The 22,273-nt window shown below is 49.7% G+C and overlaps 1 protein-coding gene across 1 annotated transcript; it reads left to right on the top strand.

The window, feature by feature from the left end:
- Window positions 1-7,171: 7,171 nt before the first annotated feature.
- LOC131560138 (olfactory receptor 14A16-like) lies at window positions 7,172-8,104 on the top strand. The gene has a single exon (XM_058808806.1). It carries the CDS (start codon window positions 7,172-7,174, stop codon window positions 8,102-8,104), a length of 933 nt encoding a protein of 310 aa, XP_058664789.1.
- Window positions 8,105-22,273: the final 14,169 nt, after the last annotated feature.

Genomic DNA, 22,273 nt, shown 5'->3' with positions numbered 1-22,273 from the left:
TGTCCCTGCAAGGATGGGTGGAAGAGAAGAAGAAGAAGGCATCTGGCTCAAGGGTGCAGGGATAGAGAAAACAAAAAGTGAATCTGGGAACTTGGGGTGGGTTTTATGGAAATGGGTAAATTGTAATTCACATTTTGCAACTGCATATGTGCAACACACTGGTAGAATTACACGTTCATGTGAGGTTGGGAGTTATCCCATGCTGGATCTCTCTCCTGAATAAATGATACCCTCTGAAATAGCAAATTAATGTTCAGGAGCCTTATTCTGATATTTCAGAGATTTGGTGACAGTGGTTCCTCACAGAACCAAGGACTCAGCTGTGACACTGTGCAAACTCATGGAACAAAGGGTCCATGGTGACACAACAGAACCCCATGGAACCAAAATCCATTTTGGCACATTGGGGCCACATTGAACCAATGGTCCATTGTGATACTGTGGATCCAAGGAGACCATTGTGACCCTGAGAAACCTCTTGGAACCAAGGGGCCATTGTGACACAGCAAGGCCTGATGGAACCATGGGTCCATTGTGATACTGCAGAACCTCACGGAACCAAGGTGACCGTGTTCTACCGTGAAACCTCATGGAACAAAGGGACCATGGTGACACTGTGTCATGGTTTAAGCCTGGCACAGAGCCAGTGCCCCCATGAGAATACCCTCTCCCTGGTGTCTGCTCTGAGATGTGACCAGGAATAAGCAAAGCAGGCTCCAGCTTGGAAATAAAGAAAACTTTAATAACTAAACTACAAGAAAAGAAGGGAAAAACTATAAGGGGAAAATTGAAAACCTTACAAAAAGCACTTTCCTCCTCCTCCCCACCAAATTTCCCAATGTAATACATTCCCCCAAATCACCAACTCTCAGTCCAGCACCCTTAGAATACTAAAACTTCAGTCCATGAAGAGGAGTGGAGTCCTTCTTGCACCATAGGCTTCCCCTGGAAACATGCTGAAACCTCGTGTGCTTCCATGTCACTCAGCACTGCCCGCAAAGTCCTTTGCCATTATGACATCTTTCCTTCCATGCCCAGTGCTCTCACCACTGTGCATGGACCCGAGCTGCTTTTAGGGTTGTCTTTCAAGGATGCCTTGTCTCATTCCAAAAGAGGCACAGCCTCTCCTTCGGGACATCTGTCCCCCCCATTTTTTCACCCCCTGGGGCCGAGGTGTGCCCACAATGAACCCTCCCGGTTCTGAGGCACTGCCTCCCCCTAAATGCAGTCTCTGTGTCAGAGGAATAAAAAATGGTTCAGTCTATGGCCACACAAGGAAAGTACAGCCAAAAGGCCACTCCATCTCTTCCCCCACTCAGCCAATCTTGTCCACTTTCCTCGGGCCTAGTCCTCGTTATCTCATCTCTTATCTCTCTTCTTATTCAGCTCCAAGGAGGATCAGCATTTTTGCAAGGTCCCAATCATGTAAGAAAAGGGTTAAAAATTTCAGTCTCTGCCTGTCCCAGAGCTCCGGCACTCCCACGCTGCTCTGGCCGGGCACTTTCTTGCCGCACTTCCCCCTTCTCCTCCTTGGCTGGCTGCTATCACATTCTGTCGCCGGCTCTCCCTCTCTCTCTCTTGGGAGGGGGGTGGGGTGGCTCGATGTCTCTTAGTGCTTCCACCCTTCCATCCTCAAGGGCCTCCTCACCCCCCACCTCTGTCCAGGCCCAGGCCTACCGCATGGCTGCCCCTCCCCCGCCCAGAAGCAGTAGCGGGACAGGGGAGGGAGATCCGACCTCTTTGCCTCGAAGACCCAAGAGAGAACTCCCAGGGCTGAAGCTCTGCTTTTTAACCCCTGTGTGATCTCAGGGGTGTGTCCAAACCCCACTGGCCACATCAGGTACCAGTATCAAAATCTGAGCACCCATTGGTTTGACCACAACATCCCAGAATTCCCACTTCTTCCTGGTCAAACCAGTACACACTGCAGAACCAAGGAGACTGCTGCTGGCAGCGTGAGAGCTCATGGAACCAGAAGTCCATTGTGACACAGGACGGCCTGATATACACCAAGGGTCCCTTGTTAAACTGTGTGGCCTCATGGAACCATGAGCCACTGTGACACAGCAGGGCCTCATAGAACCTGGAGGCCATTATTAAAATTGGTGGCCTTGAGAAACCAAAGGGCCTTTGTGGCACTTCAGAGCCTTGTGGAGCCAAGGGAACACTGTGACACTGTGAGGCTCCATGAAACCAATGGCCTGTTGTGACACTGCAAGGCCTTATGGGATCATGGAGACCATTGTGACACTGCAGGGCCCCATGGAACTAAGGATCCATGAACAGTACAGGACCCCAGGGAACCAAAGGTCCATTGTGACATTGCGGGGCCTCATGGAATCCTGGAGGCCATGATGACACTTGGAGGCCTTGTTGGATCAAGGGGCTCTGCAGGGCCTCACGGAGCCAAGGAGACCCTTCTGACACTGTGAGTCCCCATGGAACCAAGCATCCATTGTGACACTGCAGCACCAAGGAGACCCCTGTGACACCGCCAGGCCTCATGGAAGCAAGGGACCATTGTGACACTCTGGAGCCCCATGGAAACAAGGGGCCAATGTGACACATCTGGGCCTGATGGAACCAAGGATCCAATATGACACCACCACTGTGACACTGCAGGGCCCCATGGATCCCAGGGAACAGGCCTGCTTGGCTTGGCCTGACTGGTCCAACTGCCCTTGGCATGTTGAGCGTCTCTTCTCATGTACCCCTGAAACCCTGGGGTCTGGGCTTTCCTTCAATTGGAAAAGAGCTGCCTTTCTCATTCAAGCATCTATGGCCAAAATGGGATTCCCCCTCCAAATTTCCCAATATCCAGGGATTTCTCCCACATAAAAGCTTCCATTACCAACACGTCTGGCTGACCTTGTCTTCCTGAGGGCTGGCTCTCACCTGCCTTCAAACAGTGAGGCTCTGTGCTTTCCTTCCTATGGAAAAGAACTGTCCCTCCTGCACAGGCACCCATGGCCAAAACTGGTACTTGTCCTCCAAAATTCCTGCCTTCAAGGGTTTTTTCTCCCAGACAAGATCTCCCAGTACAGACAGGTCATGCTGGCCTTGGCTTCTGGTGGTTGCCTGAATTCTGCCCTGAAACACTGGGGCTCTGCCCTTTCCATCCTAAGGGAAAAGAACCATCCTTCTTCTCCAGGTGCCCATGGTCGAAATTGGGATTCCACCTTCAAAAGTCCTATATCCAATGATTGCTCCTACACAAAAGCTGCCATTACAGAAAGGTCTGGCTGGCCTTGGTCTCTGGTGCCTGCAGTTCATCAGCCCCTGAAGCACTGGGGTTCTGTGCTTTCCTTCCTATGGAAAAGAATCTTCTTATTCCTCAACGGCCAGAATTGCTACTCCTCCTAAAATATTCACGATATGAAGGGTTTCTCCCAGACAAAACCTGCCAGCTCTCTCTGGCACTGTGGGCTCGGATGGCCACCTGTCATCTACCCCGGAAACACTGGGGCTCTCTACCTTCCTTGTGATGGAAATAGAACAGTCTCCTTGTCCAGGGGCCATGGCCAAATTTGAGATTTAGCCCCTAAATTTCATATATCCAAGGATAGGTCCCAAGCAAAAGCTGCCAGGAGAGACGAGTTTGGCTGGCTTGGCCTCCCAGGGGCTGCTTCTCATCTACCATCAAACCCTGAGGCTCTCTGCTTTCCTTCAGATGGAAAAGAAATGGCCTTTTCATCAAGGGACCAGTGGCCAAAACTTGTATTCTACCTCCCAAATTATGTGTATCCAAGGATTTCTCTCAGGCACAAGCTGCAATTCCAGAAAGGTCTGGCTCACCTTGGCCCTTGGTGGCTGCTGCTCATCTGACCCTGAAACACTGGGCCTCAGCTTTCCTTCCAATGGAAGAGAATCGTTGTTCACATCAAAGTGCCCATGGGCAAAACTGAAATTCAGCCTAAAAAATTCTATCTATCCAAGGACTGCTCCAAGGCAAAAGTAGCCAGGACACACAGGTCTGACTGGTCTTGTCCTGAGGTGATTTTCTTAGACTATGAGCAGAATGTTTACATTTGCCAACACCTTGGAGAGGGCCCAGATATCTCCCAAGGTGGGGTTTGGAGGCCTCAAGCACATGAGCACTCTACAGGGACAGAAGAGCTCTGTGCTCAGTCGAGTGGGGACTGAGGACAGCAGAGGTGAGCCCTGGAAGGGACTGAATGGTGGTTTCAGAGGTGGTGGATCTTTCTTACATAGTAGAGAACAGACAGAGAAAGAAAGAATTAATGCAAAGGACAGATAGGGAGGGCCAGACAGGACCCAAAGAGAAAGGAATTTCCCTCTCAGAGCAGGACTGTGGTGCAACATGGCCCCCAGAAGGAGTCTGGGTCATCCCTAGGCTTTGTGTGGGCAGGCAGGGGCAGGCAGGAGGCAGAGCTGTCAGCTAAGGAAGGACCCAGCCAGGTGGGGCAGCCGGGGAATGCCGACAGCCTGCAGGGACAGAGGCGCAGGGCAGGGACACCGTAGGACAGCCTGGGCTGCACAGAGCACAGGAATGGGCAGCAGCTGCAAGACAGCCCTGCCAGAGCCAACCTGGGCAGTACTTTGGCCATGGCTGCTGGCCCTGGGCCTGAGGCAGGAGCAGGAGACAAGTGACCCTTGCAGGCCTGGGGCCTCATTGCCTCCTTGTCCCTGCTCAGCAGCCTGGCAGGGGCCGCCCCATGCTCCTACCCTTGCCATTGCACATCCCCACATGCCAGTGCACATCCCGGGAAGAGCCCTGAGCAAGGAGGGAGGGACAAGATCTGCCTGGCCAGGGGCTGGGGCTCAGGCCTTGGCCCTTTGCATTCCTCAAACACATCCAGGTTTTCTCAGCACCAGAGACACCTTGGCCTTGTTTGTCCCCAGCTGTCATCACTGCCTCCAGTGTTCTGCTCTAACCGGAACTAACCAGGGACACTTTCTCAGTCATGTCCCTCAGTGGGAGCCATTAAAACTTCAAGAAACTTCAGACTTTCTATTTAAGTTTGAGTTCTTGAGAAGTTTTTTGAACACTCTCTCAGGGACTGAGTTTGATGTAAACAACACCAAAGCCCCAGAGGCTCATTAAAGTCCTTGTGCTCTGTCTGTGCTGCTGAGTTGGGCTGGGCTCCTGGCACAGAAGCAGCTCCTGGCAAACCAACAAGACCTTCAAAAAGACATTTCTCCTGAGGAGCAGCTCCTCTCCCAGCCCAGCAGGGCTGGGGCACTGCCGGTAGCCACCCTGGGCACAGCACAGAGGCACAGAGAGCTTCAATCAGTCAGGGCTGGGAAGTGCTGAGAAGTGCCTGGGGCAGAATCACTGCCAGCATTTGCCACAGGAACCTCTGGCTGCAGGACAATGCAGCTGCAGCTCCTGGAGTGATCTCCTAAAGCTGGAACATCCCAATGCCTACAGACTCGGTGAGTAAAACTGAATATTTCTGGTGTAGGGGAGGTGAAATGCTCATGAAGCTTTGACATGCTGAGGAATGCTGGTCAGTCATAAAATATTTCCAATACAAGGATTTCATTAAAAATTAGGACATTTCCAAAGACTTTGGATTCCTAATATTGGAGAATGGCAGGGAGTGGGGGCCTTAATATTAAAGATTGACTATGAATTATTAATTACAAAATTTTAAAAGTTCCTGAGACATTGGAACTGTTATTTTTGTGTTCTGTAGATTCACAGGAGATCCCTAATGTACTTTCAGCCACTCTGCCCATGAACAGCACCAGCATCTCCTTTGCTGAACCTATCAGGCTCAGTCTGAGCTGTCCTTTGTCCCATCTGCAAACAGAACCTGCCCCCAGCTAGCGCCCTGCAAACAGGCAGGGTTCTGTAGGGCCAAGGAGAGTGCACAGAGATTTGGGGTCTGTGAGTGCTGGCAGGGAGAGATCAGGCACTGGGAAACACCTGCTGGAGGGAAATCTGCAGGAAGCAGAGAGAAGATCAGGCAATGAGAGAAAACAAAACCCAGCAATGCAGTGGCAGGGAGAGTTTAGAGATGCCCACAGGATCCCCTCCAGTGCAGCCCCTCCCTCTGAACAAGCCCCCTCCCTCCTGTGCCCCCAGCCAAGCCTCTGCCCTCAGGGCCGGGGCTCCAAGGCGTGCAGCCCCTCCTGTGCAGGCAGAGCTGCAGCAGAGCCGTGGGGCAGCTCTGCAGCCCCGGGCCCAGTTCCCTCTGCATAGCACAGGGCTGGGAGCAGCTGCCCGGCCCTGGGGGCTCTGGAGGGGGCACAGCTGGTTCAGGGTGACGCTGTCCCCAGTGCCCGGCTCTGGGCAATGCTGGCAGGGCAGCCAGGGAAGGAGCTGCATTTCCCTTCATCCAATGCCATCATAGGGACACCTGGAATCTCCCTGAGATTTCAGTCCAAGCTTTGAGCTTCCCTCCAGGATACAAACCTGTCTGTAGCATCTCTGTGTTATCTAAAAGCCCCACAGTGAGACACAGAAGGTCTATGATGAGAAAATACTGTTGGGTTGGTGAAATGAGCCCTGTCCTGGGTACAAATGTGGGGCTGAGACCTTGAGAAGGGGATGGACATTTGGTGGACTGTGGGGATCCATCTGCTCTCAGCAATGTCAGGATGGTTTTTAAGGGAAACATGGGAGGGTGATCATCCTCTGTCTGGGAAAGGTGAAAGCCTAGAGAATCCTGAAACAGGACAGGGTGACAGACATCCTCCCCTTCTTCTCCACTCACCACCTTGCCTCAGAGAACTCACTGTTCTCCCTGAGGGCAGCAGAAATGCAGAGAGTTTCTGACATCCAAAAATAATCAGCAGGGGAGATGAAGAAAAGCTGTAAATAACACTAGTACATTTTAAGAGACTTTACCATTCCTGTTCTCTGGCAGTGAGAGGGCAGATGCTGACAGGGCTGTCTGTGTTAACAGAGATTCAAAGAAGAACACAAGGACAGGTCCCTGTGCCCCTCCTATGTCTGCACAGCAAGGCTGAACTATAAAAACCTCTGTGTGTACCTGCCCTAAACCTGAAGTCCCACTCAGGCAGCACCAGCCAGGGCTCCAAACTTGGAGCTGAAGAAAAATCTTCTGGAAATTGAAAAGGGTGTCAGAGTGTTACAAGAGAAGGGTCTATGGAAAAAGGCTTTGATTTTGCTGGAAGAAGTTTCTCCTAACCGGTCACTGACTTTTCTCCATGAACAGCTCCCAATGGCCAGAGAAATCAAATGTCCAACAGCAGCTCCATCAGCCACTTCCTCCTGCTGGCATTGGCAGACACGCGGCAGCTGCAGCTCCTGCACTTCTGCCTCTTGCTGGGCATCTCCCTGGCTGCCCTTCTGGGCAACGGCCTCATCATCAGTGCCATAGCCTGCGGCCACCACCTGCACACGCCCATGTTCTTCTTCCTGCTCAACCTGGCCCTCAGCGACCTGGGCATGATCTGCACCACTGTCCCCAAAGCCATGCACAATTCCCTGTGGGATACCAGCACCATCTCCTACTCAGGATGTGCTGCACAGCTCTTTTTTTGTGTGTTTTTCATGTCATTAGAGGTTTCCCTCCTGACCATCATGTGCTATGACCGCTACGTGTCCATCTGCAAACCCCTGCACTATGGGACCCTCGTGGGCAGCAGAGCTTGTGCCCACATGGCAGCAGCTGCCTGGGCATGTGCCTTTCTCTATTCACTGCTGCACACAGCCAATACATTTTCCCTGCCCCTGTGCCATGGCAATGCCCTGGACCAGTTCTTTTGTGAAATCCCTCAGATTCTCAAGCTCTCCTGCTCCAATTCCTACCTCAGGGAACTTGGGCTTCTTGCTCTAAGTGTCTGTGTAGCCTCAAGCTGCTTTGTGTTCATTGTTTTCTCCTATGTGCAGATCTTCAGGGCCGTGCTGAGGATCCCCTCTGAGCAGGGACGGCACAAAGCCTTTTCCACCTGCCTCCCTCACCTGGCTGTTGTCTCCCTGTTTCTCAGCACTGGCTTTTTTGCCTACCTGAAGCCCCCCTCCATCTCCTCCCCATCCCTTGATCTGGCCCTGTCAGTTCTGTATTCGGTGGTGCCTCCAGCCCTGAACCCCCTCATCTACAGCCTGAGAAACCAGGAGCTCAAGGCTGCAGTGTGGAGATTGGTGACTGGACAATATCAGAAACATTAAACTGCTGGCCAATTTCTGCAAATCACTTGAAATCAATGTAATCTTTCATTGTTCTTCTTGCGTATGGTGGTTGGTTTATTATTCTCATTCTTTTTATTTTTTTTAGTATTGTCCAAATGAAGTGCTACTGGTTTTGCCATTTCTCATTTCGTTTCTCTCCACCTTTGCTGTGGCCCCAGACTGTGTCAGTGAGGAGCTGTATTCTCAGTGGCTCTAAAGGAAGTAAAGGATCTCCAAGCAAAGTTTTAACCAGAGTTCCCCCTCTTGTTGCCTTCTCTGGAGCTGCAGCAGCAATGTCTGTGTGCAGAGCTGGGGGCAGATCAGGGCTGGCACAGCAGCTGTGCCCAGCAGCAAAAGCACTTGGTGTTGCCAGTGCTGCTGCCGTGGCCCTGCCCCGCTGCCCTGGTGGCCCTGGTGTTGCTGCAGGGCCTGAGTGCTCTCGGGGCCGGGCACAGCCCTGGGGGTGGCAGTGCCGTGGCTGAAGCAGGGACAGGCCATGGGCACGGCTGGGGCAGCACTGACGCCTCAGGCCAGGCCCTGGGGGCTCCAGGCTCCTTGCCCAGGCTCTCTCAAGAACACGCCCAGGCCAATGCTCAGTAAAGAAAAGCCCCATGAGCAGCCCCAGGCTGGCCGTGGGCAGGCTGGGGGCAAACAGCATGGCTGGGGCTCTGCAAGGGCCCTGGGGGAGATGGGAAGGAGCAGCAGAGCAGGGGCTGATCCATCCCCAGTGCTCTGCACAGCCCAGGGCAGTGTCCCAGAGCATCCTCATGGAGCTGCCAACAACATCCCCCCTCTGCAGCCCTGGCCTCTCCCCCTGCTCACACAGGTGCCCCATCCTTGCAGGCACACACACGGCAGCACTGGCTCAGCAGCCCCTGTTTGCATTGCACAGAGCAGGGGGAGCACCCCCATGCTGTTGCTGAGGGGTCATGAACCTGAGGGAGCACAAATGCCACCAGCCCCTGGGGCCAGCAAGGGCTGGGGGACACCAGGGAAACCACTCAGCTTTGTCCTGGCCTCTGCAGTCAGCCAGAAAGTTTGTTCCCATCAGCTGGGAGTTTCATGTCCCACTGCAGATGCTGCTGCTCAGAGCCAGGGCTGCCTGGCAGCCACTCCCAAACTGCCCCGAGCATTTCCCTGCCTTCACCTTTGCTTTCCTTCCTCTTTCCTGATCCAGATTTCTTCCTATTGCCCATTGCTGTCCCCTCCCCTGCAAACAGCCCATCCCTGTTTGCCCTTTCCTCTCTGGCCCCACTCCCCATTGCAGTTCCTGCCTTGGCACCATGGGAACGTCCCTTGGGGAGCAGGATCATCCTACAAGTGCTGCAGGAATTGTCTGCAGGCTCCTGCAGTGGCTGGTGCTGCTCCCTTGCCAGAGGCACCCCAGGCCAGGGGAGCACATCTGGGCTGCTGTGTCTGGCTCTGGGGCTCCCTGTTCTGGGCAGTGAGGAGGAGCTGCAGAGGCTCTGCAGGACTGACAGGATGGGCTTTGGGGCTGGCAGGAGAAGCTGAGGGACCTGGGCTGCTGGAGCTTCTGAAGAGGAGGCCCTGGGCTCATCCTGCACTTCTCCAAGGGTGTTTCCAGAGGATCCCAGAATCAGCAAAGGTGGAAAAGACCTCGGAGATCATCAATCCAATCTTTCCCCTGCCACTGCCTTGTGTCTTCTGAGCCTCCTCTTCTCCAGGAAAGACAACCCCAGCTCCCTCAGCTGTGCTCCAGACCCCTCTCCAGCATTGTGTCCCTTCTCTGGACACGCTCCAGCCCCTCCATGTCCTTCCTAAATTGGGGGCCCCAGAACTGCAAACAGCACTCAAGGTGCTGCCCAAGCAGTGCTGAGCACAGGGGAACAATCCCTGTCCTGCTCCTGCTGGCCGCACCATTCCTGAGCCAGGCCAGGAGCCATTGGCCTTCTTGGCCACCTGGGCACACTGCTGCCTCATGTCCAGCCTGCTGTCCATCAGTGCCCGCAGGTCCCTTCCTGCCTGGCTGCTGTCCAGCCACTCTGTCCCCAGCCTGTAGTGCTGCAGGGTTTATTGTGGCCAAAGTGCAGGACCTGGCACTTGGACTTGTTAAACCTCACCTTGCTGGGTTTGGCCCCTGCCTCCATCCTGTCCAGGAGCCCTGCTCCCAGCATGAGCCCAGTTGCTGCCCCTGTGTGCTTCCAGTTTACTTGTCACTCCCAGGATGATCCTGATCACTTCCCCTCACTCCTGGCAGGATCCCTCTTCTTCCGAGTATGAGCTCAGGCACTCCCAGCCATTCCTCATTATGATGCAATTTGTACCCAACGCGGTCCCATTTGCTCCCAGTTGCTCCCGCTTTCATCCAGTGTGTTCCCCATTCTCCCAGTTGGCCCTAGTATAGTCCCAGAAACTCCCAGTGTGATCCCAGTCTCTCCAAGCAGGGCCCCAGTCACTCACACTTGCCCCCAGTTCCCCCAGTATGATCCCAGTCACCCCCAGCACATTCCCAGTGGCTCCCAGTGTTGTCCCAGTCACTACCTGCATGGTCTCAGGCACTCCCAGTATATCCCAGTTGCCCTGAACATTCTCGTAGTCATTGCCAGGCACTCCCATTTACCTCAGCATGGTTAAGCTGCCCCCAGTTTCATCCCAGTCACTGCCAGGACATCCCAGTTGTCACCAGCATGCATCCTGTCATTCCCAGTTTTTCCCAGTTCCTCCCAGTGTGTGCGCAGGCAGCTCCCAGCATGGGCCTGGTAGGTCCCAGTAACCCCAGTTAGGGTCTATTGACACCCACTATAATCCCAGTGTGATCCCAGTCACTCCCAGTATGATGCCAGTCACCCCCAGTGGGATCCCAGTTGTTCCCTGTCAATGCCAGCAGGACCCCAGTAGCCTCCAGTGTGATCCTTGTGACTCCCAGTCTCTCCCAGTATATCCCAGTCACACCCAGCATGCTCCCAGTCACTGCCACTTCCTCCCAGTGGCTTTCAACATGATTCCAGTTGCTCACAGCCCCTCCCAGTCAATCCCAGTATGATTCCAGTCACCCTCATTGTGATCCCAGTCTCAGCCAACATGGACCCAGCTGCTCCCACTGTGATCCCAGTATGATCCCAGCTGCTGCCAGAATAGTCCCAGTTGTTCCCAGTTCCTCCCAGTATGATCCCAGTTGTCCCTCGAATAGTCCCAGTCCCTCTCAGCATGGTCCCACTCACTGCCAGTTGCCCCCAGCATGGTCCCAGCTGTTTGCAGTGTGGTTCCAGTCCACCTGGTATGGTCACAGACACTCCCAGTATATCCCAGTGTGCCCAGTAATGTTCTGGTTAGCTCAGAATTATCCCTGTCTTTCCCAGTTCCTCCCAGTTGCTTCCAGTATGATTTCAGTTTCTGGCAGTTTCCTGAAGTAAGGTCCTAGTTGCTCCAAATATAATCCCAGTTATAGTCTCAGTTGCCTCAGCATGGTTTCAGTACCTTCCAGATGATCCCAGTTGCTCCCACTGTGCCACATTTTCCTCCCAGCATGGGCCCAGTAGCTCCCAGTAACCCCCAGTTAGGATGCATTCTCATCTGCAGTAATCTCAGTGGTTCCCAGGATGATCCCAGTTGCACCCAGTCACTCCCAGTATGGTTACAACCACCCCCAGTATGATCCCAGTCACTCCCAGATCCTCCCAGTATGATTCCAGTCATGCCCAGAGTGACTCCCTGTCACTCCCAGTGTGGGCCCAGTTGCTCCCAGTCACCTCCAGCATGGTTCCAGTCACAGCCAGCACCTTTCCAGTCACTCCCAGTTTGGTTCCAGTATGAACCCAGCCACTCTCAGATACTCCCAGTACTATTCCTGTCAATCCCAGTATGATGGCAGTCAGTTCCAGTATCACCCCAGCATGGGCACAGCTGCTCCCATTATCATCCAGTGTAGTTTCAGTTGCTCCCATTTACCCCAGTGTGGTTTCAGTCTCTCCCAGTGTATCCCAGTTGTCCCCACTATGTTCCCAGTCAGTCCCAGTTGTCCTCAGTTGCTTCCAGCCTGATCCCAGTTGCTCACAGCCACTCCCAGTCACCCTCAGTGCAGTCCCAGTTGCTCCAAGTAAGATCCAGTATGATCCCAGTCAATCCTAGCATGGGCCCAGCCTCTTCCACTGTGATCCCACTAGGACACCAGTTGCCCCCAGCATGGTTCCAGTTGCTGTTCCTGTTCCTCCCAGTGTGATCCTATTTGCCCCCAGTATGGTCACAGTCACTCCCCGTATGGTCCCAGTCACTCCCCATATGATCCCAGTTCCTCCCAGCATGGTGCAAATCATGCCCAGTTGTCCCCAGTGTAGACCCAGTCACTCCCACTCACTCCCAGTTTCTCCCAGTTTGTGGTCCCAGTTCTCCCCAGCACAGTCCCCATTGTTCCCAGTGTGTTCCCAGTCATCCCCAGTGTGGTTACAGACATTCCTAGTATACACCAGTTGCCCTCAGCATGTCCGTGGTCATTCCCAGACACTCCCAGTGATCCCAGTAAGGTGCTTGTTACTCCAGTATGATCCCAGTCACACCCAGTATATCCCAGTTGCCTCCAGCATGCATCCAGTCATTCTCAGTTCCTCCAGTTTGCTTGTAGCATGATCCCAGTTTCTCTCAGTTGCTCCCAGTAACCCAAAGTGTGATCTCGGTTGCTCCATTTCAACTCAAATAAGAGCCCAGTAAGCTCCAGTAGGATCCTTGTCTGTAGATTTCATGTTTTTCTTTTTGCTGATTTATGTCCGGAGATAGCTCAGGGATGCCACTTGCTCGGTTTCTCGGCTGTTTAGGCTTGTAAGTTTTCTGCTGCTGTTTAGGCTGTTTAGGTGGCCTAGAAAGGCCCAGGGATGGCCTTGAAGAGCCCAGCGCTTCAAAGGACGAGGAGAGACTTCTGATCTTGTCTCGGTCTCGGTGTTTATTAATTGTTTATCTAAAAGATTTTCTTTCAGCCTGACAGAGGTCTGCACAGCAAGTCAGCCATGGGCACACTCCACAAGCCCCTGGGCGGTCACTTATCTTTATACCCGAAGTTACGTGTACAATATTTATCATTTCTCCCCAATACCTTCTACCCTTATTAACCGGTGCACTTCTAGTAATAACCAATCCCAAAGTGCCAACATCACCACAGAAGATGGAGGCCAAGAAGAAGAAGAAGAAGAACAGGACATGCCCCAATTCCTCCATCTTACTTCTTTAGACCCCCCTGTACCAAAATCCTAAACCCTGTGTTTTACACTCTAACTAACTTATCCCTTCACAATTCACCCAGTGAAATCCTCCCAGTCCTCATACAGGTGTCATTTCCTGTGTAGGATCAAAATCCTGCCACCAGACACTTCTGGCAACATTCCAGGACTCCCGAGCCCCCCCCAAGGGTGGTCTCGGCCTCTCTGCACCTCCATCCTGAGGTGCTGAGATCCCACATCTGCCCCTTCTGTTTGCACCAGGAAGACCTCTTTGGTTACCCGATTCATATCCGATTTGCATGTTTTAAACATGCAAATATGCATGGGACGACAAGTATGAGGACTAGGAGAACTATTAAAACATAGAACCCTACTCTTAAAATTCCTCTCCAAATGGGAGAGATGTCAAAGAACTCTACCCTTAAAATTCTTCTCCAAATGGGAGAGATGTCAAAGAATTCTACCATACATTTTGCTTTGGCTGACTAATAGGTAAATTACCCCCATTGCTTATTGCAATGAATGAAAGAACGATGCGCATAAGCATCATGAAACTCATGGCTTCAATTCAGTGTGACATCATTGTTTTGCTTTTCATTCAGGACCTTAACAGAGAATTCCCCCAAAGTCCTTAGTTTCTTTTTATTTCTCTTCCGAGTCGTCTTGGCAATCTGAGTCTCGACTTCTGTTTGAATGCTCGTTTCTTTGTTTTTTGGATCTTTGTTTCTGGGATCCGCGTTTTCATGTTCTCGCACTCGAAATGGTTTCACGTGTCGTGCCGACACCCACATCAGACCTCGATCTGTGGAGATACAAGCGAAAGCCTTGCCCCCCACTAGGTGGCGCTGTCACCGGCCTCCCCAGCTGTGTCTGTGGGCATATCAGAGTTTCGGCTGTGACTAGCGCAGCCTTTTTGCAAGGCAGTAAAACAAGTGTAAGTAGACACAGTGCTTAATTAGATTGTGCAAGAAGAGAACTAGAAAAGACTGATATTTTTTAAAACAGAGTTTATATAGAAGAGATGAATGAGATGAATTAGTTAATGAGACTTATGAGATTTATGAGACTTCAGCTGGTACTGCAGTAAGTCTGGACTGGAAACAATCTGCTGTAGGGATTTAAAGTTCTCTGTAACAAACAGAATAGCCTGCCTTTGCAGGCAATTTCAGGGAGCCTTTGGTACATCAAGAGGCTAGCATGCTGTGTGAGGTGACAGTGGCTGTCCCCTGGGCACAGGGACAGCTCTGGCTGCCCTGTCTCCCCAGGGAACACGGGAATGGCCTGTGGGCAAAAGCTGGATGTGCAGGTATTATTGCAGTGCGGTGTTTATGAGAAACACTGGTATTGCTGTTTTGCTGTTCTAATAAGTGTCAGGGCACATGCCCCGAGTGTAAATTAGAGGGTTCTGGTCAAGCAGATTCAGAACCTAAGGTCTTAGAACTTGTGTGTGGGAATCACATCTGATACCTGCCACCTGGAGCTGTGTGTATAGGAGGAAAACTGAGAAACTACTGTGAAGGTCTGTAAAAAGGTTTGAGTGGAAGCGAGATAGGGCAAGGAGAAATAAATAATGAGAACTTACCAGAGCAAAGAGGTTCCTAAATTAGCCCCTTTTAGGAGGGGCTCACTGGGAGGAGGTTGCCAGTAAGAGCAGCTCAGAAAATAAAAAGATTTATAATACTTCATTGCTGTTAGTGCTGTTTTATAATAGGAAGATAAATGGGATAGAGTTTTTGTATGCTGAAATGGTTTTTTGTTTTAAGAAATCACCCAGAATGGCAAAGAGACTGTGAGATCAGACCGCCCTCTGGTCTTGGCCCTTGAAAAGGAAAACAAGGCAAAGAGAAAGCAAATCAAACGTTGTTTAGCATGCAGCATAAGATAGCAATGTATGAAATCAAGCAAAGATTATCATGCTGAAATGCAAAGCAATCACAGTTCACAAAATGAGTACATATGATTTGCTAAAGGCTCCTCCCAAGGTAAGGGAGGAAGGGTAAACATGACCTCCCAAAAAGGGAAGAAGTTTAGTCGATACAAGGGCCATATATTCAGTTTTAAATAAAGCTTTAGTACCTGTGGAGAATGTTTATGTTGTAGTGTGGGGAACAACTGAACAACTGGCCAGACTGAGAAGGCATACTTTTGCAAACCTTTAAAGTAACATGTGTACTATGTGTACCTGAAAGCTTTTGTACAATTTGCTCAATTTGCTAAACATTCTCAAATGAGAAAGGTTACTCTGGAGGCAAATGATATAAAGAGGTTAGGCTTACTATTAACAGACACTGAAATTAAAGACATTAGTAAGGAGATATTAAAATAAGTAAATAAGTGTTTTCAAGGGTATGGGCCTCTGCTGTACCAGGGAGAATGAAAGATGCCCCCCCACAGTAATCAAGCTTAAAGAAAGAACACAACCAGTGAGAGTTGAGTAGCACCCTCAAAAGGAAGATAAGGAAGGAATCAGCCCAATAATTGATAGTACTGGATTAAGGACTAAGATAACACAGAATTTGTACCCTGTGGTAGCAAATCCACATACTTTACTAACTTGTTGTGGTGGTTTGACCAGGAAGAAGTGGGAATTCTGGGATGTTGTGGTCAAACAAATGGGTGCTTGGATTTTGATATTGGCACCTGGTGTAGCCAGTGGGGTTTGGACACACCTCTGAGAACACACAGGGGTTAAAAGCAGAGCTTCGGCCCTGGGAGGCTCTCTTGGGACTTCGAGGGACGGAGGTCGGATCTCCCTTCTCCCATCCAGCTGCTGCTGCTGGGCGGGGGAGGGGCAGCCATGTGGTAGGCCTGGGCCTGAACAGAGATGGGGGTTGAGGAGGCCCTTGAGGATGGAAGGGTGGAGGAGCCCCAAGAGACATCGGGCAGCCATCCCCCCCCCCCCCCCCCCCCGCCTTGGAGACAGACAGAGAGAGTGCAGCCTGTGTTTGTGTGCCATTACCTTGAAATTCAGGAAACATGTGCTGGCAGCAGGCAGCCCGGCTGAGGAGATGGGGGGGTGCAGCCAGGAGTCCAGCCGCCTGGAGGAGTTTTTAACCCTTTTTGGACAATGAAAACCTTACACAACATTAACCCTTCCTAGATGAGTGATGAAGGTCTGGACCAGAGAGAGAGAGAGAGTGAGAGATGTTGGAAAGATGGAGAAGATGGAGTGGCATTTTATGCTGGACTCTTTTGTGTAGTCATGGACAGAGCCATGTTTCCGTGTGATACAGAGACTGAGTCCAGGGGGAGAAATGTTCCAGAGCCAAAGAAGATTCAGTGTGGGTACCCCTCGGCCCCAGGGGGTATATAAAATATGGGGGGGACAGATGTCCCAAAGGTGAGAAGGTGAGATACTGTGCTTTTCTGGAACTGGACAAAGCATCCTTAAAAAGACAACCCAGGAAGCAGTCCTGATCCCTGTTTGGTGGTGAGAGCACCGGAACAAGGACGGAAAGGGCCACCACGACACATGGAAGGACTCCCTCTCCTCTTGAGGAATTGAAAGTTGAGCATTCTAAAGGGTGGTGCTGGACCCAGAACTGGTGATTTTGGATGATGTATTGTATTGGGAATTTAGGGGGGAGGAGGAGGAGAGTGTTTTTGTGAGGTTTTCATTTTCCTTGTGTTTTCTTTTTCTTTTGTGTGTAGTTTAGTAATTGTTTGTGTAGTTTAGTTAATAAACTTTTCTTTATGTTTAAGCTGGAGCCTGCTTTGCTTATTCCTGGTCACATCTCACAGCAGACACCAGGGAGAAGGTATACTCATGGGGGCTCTGGCTTTGCCAGGCCTAAACCATGACACTTGTCTAACACCTGAGCTAACCTGGTTCCCTGTTTTAGGCCTAAGAGATGCCTTCTTTTGCCTCCCTATCCACAAAGCCAGCCAGAAAATTTTTGCATTCAAACTCAAGCTCACATAGTCCATGTGCCTGAAGGCTTCAAAATTCCCCACTCCGATTGGAGAACAGCTTGCAAAGACCCAGAGTCCTGGGAAGCTCCACAAGAGGAAAGGAGGCTGTTGCAGTACGTGGATGATCTTCTAGTAGCCACTCAGATGAGGGAAGCAAGAGAAGCCTGCACGGTAAGCCTTTTGAATTTCCTAGGACTCCAAGGACGCAGAGTCTCAAAGAAGGCGGCACAGGTAGTGAAACAGAAGGTAATCTAAGAAGGTAATCTTCCTGGGGTAAGAAGTGACTGCTGAGCAGCAGACTTTAAGGCAGGGAAGCCCTATGCCAAACCCTGAAACCCCAGACAATGAAAGAACTCCTAACCTTCTTAGGCATGGCAGGGTAGTGCCAGCTGTGGGTTTATAATTATGGACTGCTCGCCAGACACCTCTATGCTCTTATTGCCAATGGAAACAGAAATCTGCAGTGGACAAGAGATGCCACACGGGCCTTTCACCAGCTAGAGAGTGCCCTCATGTCGGCTCCAGCTTTGAAACTTCCAGATGTAAGTAAACCATTCTTTCTGTTTTTCCACGCAAGGAATTGCCCTGGGAATATTGTCTCAAGACTTGGGTCCATACCAGAGGGTAGTTGCTTACTTCTCTAAGCAACTAGATGCAACAGCCAAGGGCTGGCCAGGTTGCCTCAGAGGTGTAGCAGCAGTTGTGCTGAATATTCAAGAGGCATGCAAGTTTACCCTGGGACAAAAATGACTGTGCTAGTGTCCCACACAGTGTCCGCAGTACTGGAAGTAAAGGGTGGCCACTGGCTTTCACCACAGAGGTTTCTGAAATACCAGGCCATCATGGTAGAGCAAGATGATATAGAGATAGTGGTGACTAATATTGTCAATGCAGCTTCCTTTCTCAGCGGAAATCAAGGAGAAGCAGTACACCAAGATTGCCTAGAAACCATTGCAGCTACCTACTCCAGCTGCCCAGACTTAAAGGACACTCCTTTGGATGATGCAGAGGCCTGGTTCACTGACAGAAGTAGCTACATTGCCAGTGGAAAGCGACATTGCAAAGTACACAGTGACTACTTGCAGAGAGGTAAGAGCCTGGACCCTTACCAACAGGTACCTCTGCACAGAAGGCTAAGATAAATGCATTGACCCATGCCTTAGAAACAGCAAAAGGCATTCAGAGTTGAGCATGCACGTGGAGCCATCTGGAAGGAGAGGGGACTGCTGACCTCACAGGGAAAGAAGAGACAATCCAACTGCTGGAAGCAGTTCAGCTACCTGAAAAAGCATATTAAGGCACACCAGAGAGTGAGCTTAAAATTGGAGGAAAGAAATGAGCTGGCGGATGAAGAGGCAAAGAAAGCAGCAAAGGGTGAGGTACAGATTTTCCAGGAAGGTAAGCCATAATATAATAATACTAATCAAAAGAGATGTACGACTGCAAGGGGTGGGCTACCATTGAAAGAGAGTTAGCAATCTCTTCCCATTTTTGTGGTTACTAGTGAAAGAGGGGCACCAGAAAACACACTAGGGCCTAACTACTTAAAAGCCTTTTATAGAGTGTGGCTCCTTTCTCAAAATGACCAAGGCTGCGAGTGATACAGAGTGCATTGAAATGAAGTGTTGACTTTGAAGCAGTAATTTCCACAGGCTTTCTAGAACACACATCTGATTGAAACAATCGTTGTATCGTTGTCAGGAATTTATATGCCACTATCACTCAGGTAAGCCGACAATGTGATCCTTGCCTCCAGACTAACCCCAAAATATCCCCCCAGCCAAAACTCGGTCAGACTGGGAGAGGCCATGAGTCTGTACAGCAGTGGCAAATTAACTTTTCAGAACTTCCAAGGAAAGGGGGGTATCATTATTTACTAGTATGAATGGATACATTTTCAGGGTGGCCAGAAACATTCCCCACCAGAACTGTCAAAGCTCAAGAGGTGACCAGATTATTTTTACAAGAAATAATACCACGCTCCAGAGTTCCAGCCACGATATCCTCAGATAAAGAATCACATTTCCTTTCAAAAATAGTGCAACAGATTAGTAGCCATCTGGGCATAGATTAGGAACTTCACACCCCATACCACCCCCAATCAAGCGGCCAGGGGGAGAGAATGAATCATTTGATTAAGCAGCAAATCATAAGACTGGGGCAAGAAGTTAATCTACCCTAGCCCAAGTTCTTCCACTAGCAATATTGCAAATTCAAACTAAACCTTGAGCTAAAGGAATGCTGAGTCCTTTTGGAATGCCTTATAGAAGACCATATAGAATACAAAGGGAATGTCCAGAATGTCCACCTACATGGTGGCATTAAGCAAACAGCTCAGAGTAATTGAGAAACATGTGGCTGGAACTCGGAGCAGGGAGTTAGATAGCCTGAAGATGATGTATATGTTAAGTCTCTTACAGAGAAGACTTCGGAACCACAGTGGGAGACACCACTTCAAGTACTTCTCACCACCTTCACTGCAATCAAAATCAAGGAGCAGAATGCCTGGATCCATCACTCTCGGGTGAAGAAGGCCCAGAAGCCCCTTCAGGAGTGACACCAGGAGACAATGAACTGAGATTAAAACTTACTCGGGCAAAATGAGTATATTGCGGTCGGGAGTAGCTCATATTTTAGTTTACAGAATTGTTTTGTGTGTAATTATAACTGAAGTTTCAGAACTAGAGAGTACCTCTACCCAAAGCAATGCTTAATGGCCTTGGTCCCTGGCATTTAATCAGTATACTGGATCCATGGGAAAACCTTCTGAGATAAAAGATTTAAACATATCTACTGTAGTAATCCATGAGAATCAGGTATATCAGGAGCAAGAATGGCAGGAACAGGAACTGTGGACACTTCAAGGAATCAGAGGAGAAGAAATCAAAGTAGGGTGCCAGGTCATCAATAGGGTAGCTTAGGAGAGACCAGGTGTAATTAGTGTCTGAATCTCCCCTGGTGTATATGAACACCAGGAAGTCTGTGATAACCTAATCAGTTTCCTTAGGTCATTTTCCAAGCTAGTTGGCTGAACACCCCGGCAATGGCTGGTAAAGGGTGCTGAAGTGCAGGTGGTGAATTAACCCAAGCAAGGAAGGTGATTTCCTTTATTTATAGCTATCCCTTTTCCTACTGAGATTTGGATCAGTGATTGTCCCAGTCTGAGGCAGTTGGATTCTGCTTAAAAGAGGTAGAGAGAGACCCCTCCCTCAGAGCTCAGCAGCAGGCTGTAGGATTTTGAGCATCACTTTTGTGCTGAGTGTTTCAAGTAGCAGAAACCTGATTCCAGTTTCTTCTGAGGCACTGCAATGGATTTCCCCTTCAGTATTTACTTGAGGCTTGGACCTGAAATCTTTCTACCCAAATCCCATATGTTCCAGCCAGTTTTATTCTCATCTGTTTGAAAAATGCTGTTATCTTCTGCCCTGAACACAGTCCACAGCTTGATCTTAGCTAGGGGCAAGGTGGGTGAGGTTTTGTAGACCAGGAGAGACATTCCTGCTTGCCACACATCTGGGAAATCAGGTGCTTTGGAGGGGGAAGGAGAGGTTAGATTCCCTGAGGTCTCTACATTTCAGAACAAACATCTGCCTCAAGTATGACCTAAACCTCTGTCAGATACACTTGTGAAGTGTGTCTGAATTTGCAGTGTGAGCCCAACACGTCCCTCTGGCAGGGAGGGATGGTCATGGACAGAAAGCAGTTCCTGTTCCCCATAACAAACATCTAACTGGCATATTAGGGACAAGATTAGCAGTTTAAAATGGAATTGATTCAGAAATACTGATGAATAAACTGGCCACTGCAGCAGGTAGCCTAACAAAATTGAAGCAACCCTTACAGTCATCTCTATTGGCATTAGGAACTAGCCAGTGACAGATTTCAAAAGCACTGCCAAAGTAAGGAAGTATGAAAAGGCCAGGGACCAAGACCACAAGTTGATAGTAGAAGCACTTAGTACAGTTCAAGGTAATGTGTCTTTAGCTTTCAGTTGTATACAAGCACAGTTATGGATGCAGGCAACAGCAGCTCTGATCATATGGGAAAGGGGTGAAGGTAATTTTCCAGCTGAAATTCGGAAAACTGTGTGGGATAATGCAATTGATATTGAAAGGAAGTTCCAATACTGGTGGGCTATGGTGAATTTCACCTATGATCCTGCTTCTAATGTGGCCACTGCCTTTGTGCTTACCATACATAATGCCACTGTTTATGTTATCCATCCCATCATTGCCCTAGGATTAAACCATGAAAGAACAATACTCTATCCTTCAGAACATAGAGTGTGGGCACAAAAGATGATTGGGAAGTGGCAGACAGTAAACTTAGAGTCCTGCATTACTAGAGAAACAATGAGATTCATTTGTGAAAGCAATACTATTAATGCCCAAGATGTGTGTTTGGACACTGAACAGTGTATTTGCCACTTTGAAATTCATCCAGTCACTGACCAGAAAACTGCGCTCGTATATAATGGAAAAGGGTGTATGCCTGAGAACTGCCTGTGCTGCTGTAAAAATTGATAGCAATGATGTTATTTTGTCTAGTAGAAATCATTCTAATTTCTGTATTTGTAATTTTGTTAGGATTATTTGGTGTGATTTTTGTACTCAGCCCCAGTGACATCCCACCAGCTGGTTAAAACCAATTATACAATGTATCACAGATTATCACCTACCCCTATTGAGATGGACCTTACATTGGTAAAACAATTAATTAAGCACCAAGACCTACAGCAAATCTTGGAAGACATCCAAGAAAGGGGAAAGAAAACCTTAATTACTGTCCAACACGATACAAAGGAGATAACCAGGGTTCTACAAAGAATAAAACAAAATACGGATCATCACTGGTGGGATGTGATCTTTGGGCGGTCACCAACTGCGAATGGAATCTTTAATAAGTTGTGCCACCCCATTGTAGTTTTGCTAATATTAGTTGGTATAAGCTTAGGATTATCTATTATATTGTTAATTTGGAACTGGAGAATACTACAATGAATAGCTGTATTAACCTTTTTATCAAAGATATATGGTGGAACATTAAAAGACACTTATTGTCATGAGGGTTTTCATTAAGTAAAAGCATT

Source organism: Ammospiza caudacuta, chromosome 7 (genome assembly GCF_027887145.1).
Source record: "Ammospiza caudacuta isolate bAmmCau1 chromosome 7, bAmmCau1.pri, whole genome shotgun sequence".
Classification (NCBI taxonomy): domain Eukaryota; kingdom Metazoa; phylum Chordata; class Aves; order Passeriformes; family Passerellidae; genus Ammospiza; species Ammospiza caudacuta.
This window is presented reverse-complemented; position numbering and strand designations above follow the sequence as displayed.